At 47.3% G+C, this 10,640-nt stretch overlaps 2 protein-coding genes across 6 annotated transcripts in view; both read left to right on the forward strand.

The window, feature by feature from the left end:
* The window catches only part of LMNB2 (lamin B2), a 34,071-nt gene extending 28,274 nt beyond the window's left edge, over nucleotides 1–5,797 (forward strand). For 2 of the 5 annotated variants that reach the window (XM_074565407.1, XM_074565405.1), the window contains exon 12: nucleotides 412–5,797. In XM_074565407.1, coding sequence (XP_074421508.1) covers nucleotides 412–453 — 42 coding nt within the window. In that variant the 3' untranslated portion in view covers nucleotides 454–5,797. Of the gene's footprint in view, nucleotides 1–50 lie in introns of all 5 variants that reach the window. The other 3 variants (XR_012584450.1, XM_074565406.1, XM_074565408.1) reach the window with 3 other exon arrangements.
* Nucleotides 5,798–8,226: 2,429 nt separating this feature from the next.
* TIMM13 (translocase of inner mitochondrial membrane 13) lies at nucleotides 8,227–9,250 on the forward strand. Its single transcript, XM_074565409.1, has 3 exons — nucleotides 8,227–8,681; nucleotides 8,876–8,944; nucleotides 9,021–9,250. The coding sequence occupies exons 1-3, from the start codon at nucleotides 8,544–8,546 to the stop codon at nucleotides 9,117–9,119; spliced, it is 306 nt and encodes a 101-aa protein (XP_074421510.1). The 5' UTR covers nucleotides 8,227–8,543; the 3' UTR covers nucleotides 9,120–9,250.
* Nucleotides 9,251–10,640: the final 1,390 nt, after the last annotated feature.

The raw sequence follows: 10,640 nt of genomic DNA on the forward strand, positions 1-10,640 counted from the left end.
GTAGTATAAAGCAGCTGAAACAGAAACTTTTTTTTTTTTACCAAAAGCAGCAGCTAACGCAGCATAGATCTCTCTCCAATGGAAACATCATTTGAAATAAAGGAAGGCGCTTCCTGTTCTAAAGCTAATGGCATCGTGATTTTCAGTTGTCATCTGTGTTGATGTTGGAAGTGTGGGGATTTACCAATCAGCCCCCTGTAGAAAACCGCAACCAGAGCAGCAGTGTCTTAATCCTGGCAGCAGGCTGTAACACGGGCTGTGCATTCTCTGCAGCTGTGATGCTCCCTGAATACAACCAAACTACAAAAAAAAAAAAAAATGCTTTTGACAACTGAGATGATAACCAGAGTCCAGGCTTACAATATGAAAAGCTGGTAAGAACTGAGTTCAACTATGTCTGTCTTATTTTAGGGGGATCCCAGAACAACCTCTAGAGGATGCGCAGTGATGTGAAGAATGAAAAAAGAAGCTCTTACTTGCTTTTTTGTTCCATTTACTTCCTTTTACTTTTGCTATTTTTTTCCCTTCAGAGCCACTGAAAACTATTTTTATATGCATCATCTGATTTCTTTGAAGTTTACTCCTTGGTACATTTTGATAAAAAAAAATTCAAAAAAAAAAAACCCTTTACGGAACACAACTGCCAGAATTTTTAATAGATTTCTTTATTTTTCCCGCTTTGTTTAAACACTATATTGGGATACAACATTTTTCCCCATACAGAGTTTAAAGTCTTATGTACAAACCTGCAGCAGAAAAGAAGTTTTTAGCTAACGTGGGGTGAGAGTCCTTGAGTGTATGGTAAATCTATAATGGCACGGGTGACCAGGATAACTAAAAAAAAAAAAAAAAAAAAAAAAGGGGGGGGGCATCTGTGGGGCCGCAGAAGAGATTCACAGTGGTGTTTCCTCCATACTTTAAGAAATGGTAGTATCTTGCCTGGTATCCTCAGCAGTGCCCAGCTTAGGAAAATTAGACCCCAAGCTCATTAAAAATGCTGCTTCACCAATGGAAGTAACAAAGGGAAGTTGCATTTCGGCCGTTCTCGGCTCAGGACGGCAGCATCTTGCCCTGCTGCGGGGTTTCACAGCCTAGTGGTAAAAACATCTGTGGCTGTCAACACCTTAGCGTTGGATTATTATTTCAGAAGATGGAGAATGAGGGGTTCTGCTTACTGAATACAGACACCAGCTTAAGGTATGGAAGCGTGAAAACCAGAGTTTTATTTTCAGGGGAGTTTGACATTGTCACCGATGAGACCTTGTTACATCGTGGACGCAAGTTCTGATGCACAGTGTTTATGATGTTAAGCATCGCGGTTTAATGCTTTTGACATATTAAGCATTAAACAGAATGGTTAAGATTTTAGATGTTAAAAAGGGATTTTTAAAGGTTATCCTGTGTAAATGTTGGCTCTTTTAATCAGAGCTAGATGCAGCCTGTTCATACTTCTCTTATATTCAAAGGGGCTTTGTCAGATAACTTAAGGAGCGGTATTTGCAAAATAGTACAGAAATAGTTTAATGACTTCTTGAAAGGAACTGCTGCTGTAGGACATAAGCATTGCTTTGCAGCGTTCAAGTGCTTGAAGTCAAGTCTAACAGCGAGTGAAGGGAGAATAATGCTTTTTATTACAAAAATGCTTTTATGAGTAGCCGGCGATTTTTATTTCGGTATGACGCATTTTGTATCTGACAGTGTCCCTTTAGCTTTAGGTTTCTTCTGCTGCGTTTCTGTGGAAGTAACTCTGACTCCCATAAGGGTTAGTGTTCATAGAGCAGTGCATCTTTAAGCACTAGGAAAAATACTTGACTGCTCCAAAGAATGTATTGGCTACTGTACAAGCAAAAGTTGGGGTTTTTCCACTAGTTATTAGTTTGAATACAAAATTTAGATACCATTTGACGCCAGCATAGAATCCTGTTTTTACCTGCACTCTTGAACTCTGACCTTGTCATTCGAATAGTTTAGACTCATCAAACGGGCTACAAGGTTTGGATGTTTTCGGTGGCTTTTGGACATTATGTTCTCTGAACAGTATTGTGACTGACAGATATAACCTAGAGTGTCAGTTTAGTGGCTTTGACTGATGGCTTTGTAACGCAAGCAGGGTGGGAACAAAGGGGTTTTTTTAAGCTTCCGGATTTATTTTGCCATTTGAAAATAAATCAAAGATGCTACTTTTCTCTCTTTGAGTGGGATGACTGAATTACTGAAGTTAAACTAATAGAAATGTAGAATTATGTTTTAATCTGTTATTAGCAGATCCATTACAAAAAAACAGTATGAAGATTTGGCTGTTTGGGCTAATGGGATAACTTTGTTGATGTACTTGTCCATTTTTCTAATGTAGTTTTCCCACTCTGCTTGAATAGAAGGTTAAATATGTAGTAAACCATGTCTATCTCTCTGTAAAATGTATCTTGTGAAATTATGTTTCTCAGACATACTGTTATCAATTACCTCTTCTAAATTTGTTATGCAAACGAATGCAATCAATGTAAAAGCATTTTTGCAATGCACCTTCCAACCACTGGACCGAATTTCCCTTTCTGACCCACAGCTTCTATAATATATTTAGATAATGTTTGAGGGCTTTTTACTTTTTTTTTTTCCTAAAGGTCTGTGTTTTTTTTTTCCACACTGGCCAGTTTTCAGATTGCTTATTCTTCTTTAAGGTTGTCCTGTAAATTCAAGATTGTTCTGTGATCTTAAATACTAAAGCAATGAGTGTGTAGTTCATTTACATTTTTTCTGTATTTTTCTGTATTTACATTTTTCTGTTTTGTTTTTTTTTTTTTTCCTGCAAAGAATGGGCTAGGAAAGGCAGCTTGAACAAAGAGAACCTCTTGCTACCTGAGCCATTGTTTTCTTAACAGCTACTGTATGGGGAACGTGTCGTCTTGTAGCTTTACGGACTGGTGCTTGCAGACTTTTTTTGTGATGAGCACCGGTGCCCTTCAGTAACAGTCTGCAGAATTTGTCCTTTAGATTTGTAACCGTGTCCTTTAACTTTGGAAACAGTTTAGTTTCTTCTTCAGTACCATGTTTTAGGTGTTATACACGTGTTCATGTAAAGTAGTGACTGACACTGTGGGAAAAGCCGAATGCCAGCAGTCTCAACGTGGGTGATTCAGTCACCACAGGGCTATCTAAAAGGCTACTAAAAACATGAGAAATAATTCCTAGCTGTAAATTACAAGACACAGGGAAAACTACTGTATTCCATGTACTTTCTTGCGTGTGTGCGCACGTCTTCTCTAAACGCCATCCTTTCCTCTTGCTTTTGATGCTGAGCTTCGGTATAACGGCACCGTCCCTTTAAAGCTCGTGCTCCATACCGGAATGTTTTTTGGCTTTACCAAACCAAAAAGCATTGTTTCTTTTTTTTTTTTTTTTTTTTAGGTCATTCATGGATTTATTCCCCCCATCCCCCTGCCAGGATAATTAAAGCTTTTTGGTCAAATAAAATATAGTGTCGTCTTGCCCTCTCTTCCTCTTTGATCCTGTATGTGAACCGCTCCTGAAGAACTATGGAGGGTAGTCAGCATCTCTGCTCCAGTGTCTGATATCAGGTGTGGAGCTTGAAGTAGAAATAGATTTGACTTGTCAAGAGAAAAATTATTTTAAGGCTTTTCTGATAAGGGAAATTAACCAGTATAGCTTTTATCAAGAGTAGCTACTCGATAGGGATGTTCTTATTCCAGAAAAATAAGTGCACAACTTTTATTCTGGATGAAATAGTAAAAAAGATGCATAAATGATTCTCACTTGTTAAGAGGGGGAAGGAATAACAGAATTCCTGCAGCAGAATAGTTAAGCCAATATCTTCATTGTGTAGGGCATAACAGAATATCATATGAAATATGATAAATGCATACTGCCTGCTCCTAAGTTTGTACCGGGTGAAAATGTTTGTGTCAGAACAAGTCCATCCATCTGCAGAACCGTCGAGCGTGGTGTCCTGCGGAGCGCGATACGGTCCCAGTGAGCCTCTGATGTTTCATGCCGCTTCCAGCTCCCTCGCTTCCGCGTTTGTGACTTCAGCTGTTGTGTTGCAGTGACTTATTCCAAGTCCTCGAGCGGCCGTCATTCCTCTGTTGCTGCACAGCTTTATTTCCCAGTGCGTCTACTTAGGCTAGTTCGGGACGCTGGGTTCGCCCTGAAAAAAAAAACCACAGTAGTTTACACTGATGCATTGATCACTTGTCTTCAGCACTGTTTTGCTGTTAGATAGGCGTTGGCTGGCACAGTTTGGTTTTTGTAGCAGGAACCAAAAGTCTCAGGAAGAAAATAAAACACCTGCTTCCCATGACCTGTGATGTAAAAGCCAGACGAGGCCGTCTGCAGCTCGCATTAGTCAGGAAAATTGTATCGCAGCGTGAAGCAGACCGTACTGTGAAAGGAGGTGACTTCGCGTGCGTGTTTATCCTTGAGCAACGGGACACCTCATGTTCAGTTCAGGGATCTTACTGGTTTTTATACACCCTTCTTTCTTCTTTTTTAATGCTCATCCTGTATAAAGGCCCTTTAACTGCAGCCTGAGGAGGGGTTGGTTAGAAGAGGCTTGTAGAAATCCTCTCCACACCCCAGAATATTTGAGAATCTGTTTCTTTTGTGTGCGTCAAAGGTTTTGATGCTGTATGAAAACATGCATGCCGGGTGCTTTATATCTCTTGTAGCCACTTCTCTCACTTCTTAAGTGTTAAGCCATTCTGTCTCTTTCTGTACCTTCTTTTGAAAGTCTTGTCTTTAAACAAAAGCATATCTATATTAAATACTGGATTTTATTGCCACTGTTGGGTCCAAACCCTGTGCAAGCAGGAAACAAAACCTTGTTGTGAACCAGTGAGTGGAAGGTGAGATGGTGATTGCATTTTTCAAAGCATTGTTTTAGCGGAACGTCAAGACAAATTATATTGGAGAGTTTCTTTTCTCACTTAAAATAGCCTGGGAAACAGAATTTTTATTTGCCCTTCAAATGCTTAGCTTTAAACCAGTTTAAAATAATTTAAAAGTGTTTTTTTTATACAAGACCATATTTACATGCAGTTATTATTTGTAAACATAATGCCTTTCTTGAAATGCTAAGGTCTAGAGAGCGAAAAGGATGCTTAATATTGAAAGACTCCATTCAGAATAGCACGAACAGTGAACTGACGTGGAGTTCAGGAAAAGAACGTGGTTTATTGAACTTCCAAATTTTCTAGGTAGCTTTTTAACGAAGTGACAACTCCGTCTTGAATAAGGTAGATATTGTGTATTCCAGCTACCCAGATCATCATTACACTAAAATTACAAGCAATAAGCTATCTGGAGTAAGTTAAGCCAAAACGCTTTCCATTGGGGCACAATAATACCTTCTCAGTTGAACTCTATTTTCAGAACAGTGATGCCTTGTGACTTGAATTGTGTTGGTTGGTTTTTGTTTTTTTTTTTTTTTTTTTTACTTTTTTCACACCATCTTTATTTAGATAGCTCTGGTTTTAGGGCAGGGGTCAGTTTAACTGACCACCTCTGGTTCAGCTGCTGCAGATGGGTCTTTGGAAGGTTCAAGTTTTTAAAATAGGAATTGTGAAAAAGGTTGCAAATTGAAATAAAAAGACAAAATGATGAAAATGTTCACATGGAACTTAGGAAAACTACATAATGATCTAGACTTTATCATTTCAAAGTGTTTTTTTTTCTTTTTAGAATATGCATGCCAAATGTCTTGTCTTTTTCAATGATTTGTAATATACATTTTATGACTGGAAACTTTTTGTACAACACACTCAAATAAATGTTTTGCATTTTATTTGTTCCCTTCTTTCATTTAACCAGCACAGAGGCCACATGGGCTGTTTGAGATGATTCATCCCAGGGGACCTTCCTGCGTGTAGGGAAAGGGGGGGCAATGAGCTATGCGCTCTCCTAAAGGAGATCCGCTGCGTCGCCCGCTGTGCCCCAGAGGCAAATCAACGCTTTCCTTTAAACCGTTCTTTCCTTTAAACTGTAGGTAGATGCAGCGCTCGTGGAAAGCGCTGTCCTCGCTGATCAATAGCACGGCTTCCAACAGAAGCGGAGGGAAGGACTTGAGTAGCTGGAGCAGGTGAACGTCTCCTTCCTCTCTCCCTGCTGACTTCTCCAGCCCACACGCTGAAGGGCTTGTTTCCATTCAGCCCACTTGATGCTGCCTTGAGAGAACAAGAGCAGATAGCGAGCTGCGGCAGCGACGCCTTCTTAGCCGCTAGGAAATGCTGTGAGCCGCCGTGTTCATCATTGGCCTAGCTCCATTTCCTGCTCCTTTTCACTAGTCCGTACTCAGTATAAAATTGTACCGTAGGCAACTACCCCATCCTCAGTGCTAGCTGATAATTCCGCGAGGTGTAGGAATGGTTCCTTCTTGAAGTGGACAGACCCAGAGACAGGATCCTTGGACAAAATGGTCTGAAAGGTCCCTTCCAACCTAGGCAATTCTATGATTCTATGAATTTTATCATCGTATGGTTTACAGTACTCTGTGTCTTCTGTGTGTGGGCTCCAGCTGGTGGAGATGAGAGTAGTTTTGGCTTTAGCTCTGCTGTGATGCTCCGTTCCTCGTCTCAGAGAGAGGTAAGCAGCGATCTCCTTTCTGCATGCCACATCTACTCCTGAAAGAGCTCCATAGCGTTGTTGTCTCCCACGTGCTCCTGCCAACTCCCGCACGGCTCTTCCTTAATGGAGGACATACCACCGTGGAATCAATGCAGGCTTTAAGGGTATGAGCTTCTTACCCGAGTCGTCTAAGGCAGAGGGAACCATGGTCGTATCCTCAAAGGACAGCAGAATTAATCTCAGAGAAAATTCACCAGGGAGTTTCTCTCTATAGGGAGCCCAGATCATAATGCTCGTATTTCATGTAAGGATGTAGTTGTGCAGTGTTATTCTCTGTGGTGAATCACGGAATCGTTATGGTTGGAAGAAACCTTTAAGATTGAGTCCAGCCATCAACCCAACACTGCCAAACCCATGTCCCTCAGCACTATGTCTGCCCGGCCTTTAAATACCTTCCGGGACGGCGACTCAACCGCTGCCCTGGGCAGCCTGTTCCAATGCTTGACTTCCTGTGAATAAATTTTTCCTAATACCTATCCTAAACTTCCCCTGGGGCAACTTGAGGCCGTTTCCTCTTGTCCCATCGCCTGTTCCTTGGGAGAAGAGACCGACCCCCTCCTTTCAGGGAGCTGCAGAGAGCGAGAAGGTCTCCCCTCAGCCTCCTCTTCTCCAGGCTGAACCCCCCCAGCTCCCTCAGCCGCTCCTCACAGCACTTGTGCTCCAGACCCCTCACCAGCTCCGTTGCCCGCCTCTGGACTCACTCCAGCACCTCAATGTCCCTCCTGTAGCGAGGGGCCAAAACTGGACACGGCCCTCGAGGTGGGGCCTCACCAGTGTCCAGTACAGGGGATGGTCACTGCCCCAGTCCTGCTGGCCACACTGTTCCTGACACAGGCCAGGATGCTGTTGGCCACCTGGGCACACTGCTGGCTCATATTCAGACAGCTGTCGACCAACGCCCCCAGGTCCTTTTCTGCCAGCAGCTCTCCAGCCACTCTGCCCCCAGCCTGGAGCGCTCATGGGGTTGGTGTGACCCAAGGGCAGGATCCGGCACTTGGCCTTGTTGAACCTCACACCTTTGGCCTCAGCGCATCGGTCCAGCCTGTCCCGATCCCTCTGTAGAGCCTTCCTACCCTCCAGCAGATCAACATTCCCACCTAACTCGGTGTCATCTGCAAACTTGCTGAGGGTGCACTCGACCCCCGTGTCCAGGTCATTGATAAAGATATTAAAGAGAACTGGCCCCAATACCGAGCCCCGGGGAGCACCACTGGTGACCGGCCACCAACTGGATTTAACTCCATTCACCATCTTGCTTCGGGCCTGGCCTCCAGCCAGTTTTTTACCCAGTGAAGAGCATTCCTGTCCAAGCTGTGAGCAGCCAGTTTCTCCAGGAGGATGCTGTGGGAAACCGTATCAAAGCCCTTACTAAAGTCCAGGTAAACAACATCCACAACCTTTCCCTCATCCACCACGCCGGTCGCTTGGCGTAGGAGGAGACCAGGTCTGTGGAGCAGGACCTGCCCTTCACGAACCCACGCTGACCGGGCCTGACGGCCTGGTTCTCCCGTAGGCGCCGTGTGCCGGCACTCAGGATGAGCTGCGGAGCCGCTTCGGGTCCCTTCCCATCGCCTCACCGTCATGCGGGGCGGGATGGGGCGGCCGGCGCCGCTCCGCACCGCGGAACACCACCCCCCCCCCGTCCTCTTCCCCGCCCGCCCCGCTGCGGGCCGCGGGCCCCTTTCCAGCGCCGGGACAGCGAAGCTTCCTCCGTTACGGCCGGTGGTGACATGAGACACGGGCCTCCGCCCTCGCCCGCTGCCCGGCGGGGTCACCGGCCGGTGCGGCGGCGGCGGGAGCGTGTCCGGCCCCGCCCGCCGGGCGCGGTGCAGGCCGGGAGCCGTAGTACCGCCGAGCCGCCATTTCACCGAGAGCGTGGGGGCCGCTGCCCGCCGTGACTTTGCGGCATGGAGAGCGGCTTCGGCTCCGACTTCGGTTCCGACTTCGGCTCCGGGAGCGGCGGGGGGGGGAAGCTGGACCCGGGGCTCATCATGGAGCAGGTGAAGGTGCAGATCGCCGTGGCCAACGCGCAGGAGCTCTTGCAGGTCAGGAAGGAACGGGGGGCGGTCCCGGTCCCGCTGCGTGCCCGGGGGGGCCTGGGGGGCCCGGCTGTGCCGCTGCCCCTCGGCGGGGCGGGGAGGGGGACGCGACAGCGGCCGGTGCTCCCGGCCCGGCCCGGCTCGGCCCGGCGGCTGCCCCCGGCCGGGGCCCGGGCCCTTCTCACGGCCTCTCTCCGCAGCGCATGACGGACAAGTGCTTTCGGAAGTGCATCGGGAAGCCCGGCGGAGCGCTGGACAACTCGGAGCAGGTGAGCGCGGTCGGGGGGACGCGGGGACTCGCCCGCCTCCCCCCGGGGCGACGGCTGAGGGCTCTCCGTCCCGCAGAAGTGCATCGCCATGTGCATGGACCGGTACATGGACTCCTGGAACACGGTTTCCCGAGCCTATAACTCTCGGCTGCAGCGGGAGAGAGCCAACATGTGAGGAGCGGCGGCGCCTGGAGCAGGGAGGGACCATGTGGGGAAGGGACGAGCGGCCAGTCCAGGTGGCTGCAGGCAGAGTTCTGCCTTTCCAGCCCCTGCCATGGCAGAGCAATAAACCCTCGCTGAACCTTTTGCATCCGTTGGCTTTTATTAGCACCAGCCCCAGGAGCGAGTGAATTTTCCAGCCTCGAGAGCCACCGTGAGCTGCTTGGTTTATCTCATGCCTTTCCCAACGGTTCAGACCGGCCGAGGCACGTAGCAGCTGATAAGTCCCTGCTGCGAAAGGGCTGCGAGAGGCAAAGAGCCTTCTATGGAAAAGGTGGGCCAAGCCAGCACCACAGTCCCTTTGCCCAGGAAGCAAGCATGGACCCAGCCATCAGGTAGTGACCCAGTCCCATTTCATCAGTGGAAGAGCCGCCATCAGGTGCCCCACATGCCGCACTTGTCTCTCTCTTCCCTTGTATTTGCATAGTTGTATGTGGGGCTCGCTTTTGGGCTCATGTACTTTGACTCGGCTCAAGCAGCGCGCTGGGTAGCCGGGCTGCTCTTACTGGGTTTGCGGCACAGCCTTGCAAATAGTTGTACGAGCGCAGGCGGGGATGAGAAAGGTTGGGAAGTACTTAGGCTGATTTCTTTCTAAAATAAAATGTGTTGTGTGGCTGTGATACTCTGCAACTTCTTGTTTGGCTCTGGCGCAGACATTCCGTCTGGGAGCCTACCTTCTAGGCAGCGGAGGACTTGGGTCTGCTTTGGGGCTGAGCTCTGTGTTCTCGGCTTACACACCTCCCCTGGGAAGGTCGGTTCATGCTGTGTGCTCAGCAGTGTGCACAGCAGCTGGGAGAGCAGGGTGCAGGAGATTAAAAGTGCCCATGCCCCTGCAGTGAGATTTTTGAAATCCCTTATTTTGAAGCCCTTCTGTATTTTATAAAATGTTTCACTGACAGACTGGAAGGATGATGTTTCCTTAACTGCTAGGACATGCAAAGGGATGCGGGAAAACCTGAGTTCGTTAAATCTCCCAATGTGGTGGCTTCTGTGAAAGGGACTAAAGTGTTCTCACGCAAGGTAAACTATTCAGAGATAACTGGATATTTGGACTAATTGAACTGGAGTTCCCCATCCAGATTGGGCAGAATGACTACTTGAAAATAAAGTGCTTTCCAGCTGTTTTCTTAGGGGCCTTTTTACTTTTCTTTATGGCTGTATGAATTTTGTGGTACTGGCTGTGCAGCAGTCCCGTTTCACTGATGGGAGCATCCCGCAAGTGTTCCAGCCGTGGATCTGAACCCATCTTGAGCTGAGCCATGCCTGGAAGCCAGGTCTCCCACCTTGCTACTGCTCTGGCTGGGAAAGTGGTGGATCTCGCTGCCGGTTGGGTTGTGAAAGAAAACCCTCTTGCTATACCCAAGTGCAGAGCTTAAGACTAAGAGCTTAAGCTTCCAAAGACTAGGAAGGGGTTTGGGGTACTAGCCGCTGTTCGGTTTTGGTGGCCAGATCTGTGAGGAGATGTCTAAGTCTGCCG

This window comes from Larus michahellis, chromosome 23, assembly GCF_964199755.1.
Source record: "Larus michahellis chromosome 23, bLarMic1.1, whole genome shotgun sequence".
NCBI lineage: Eukaryota > Metazoa > Chordata > Aves > Charadriiformes > Laridae > Larus > Larus michahellis.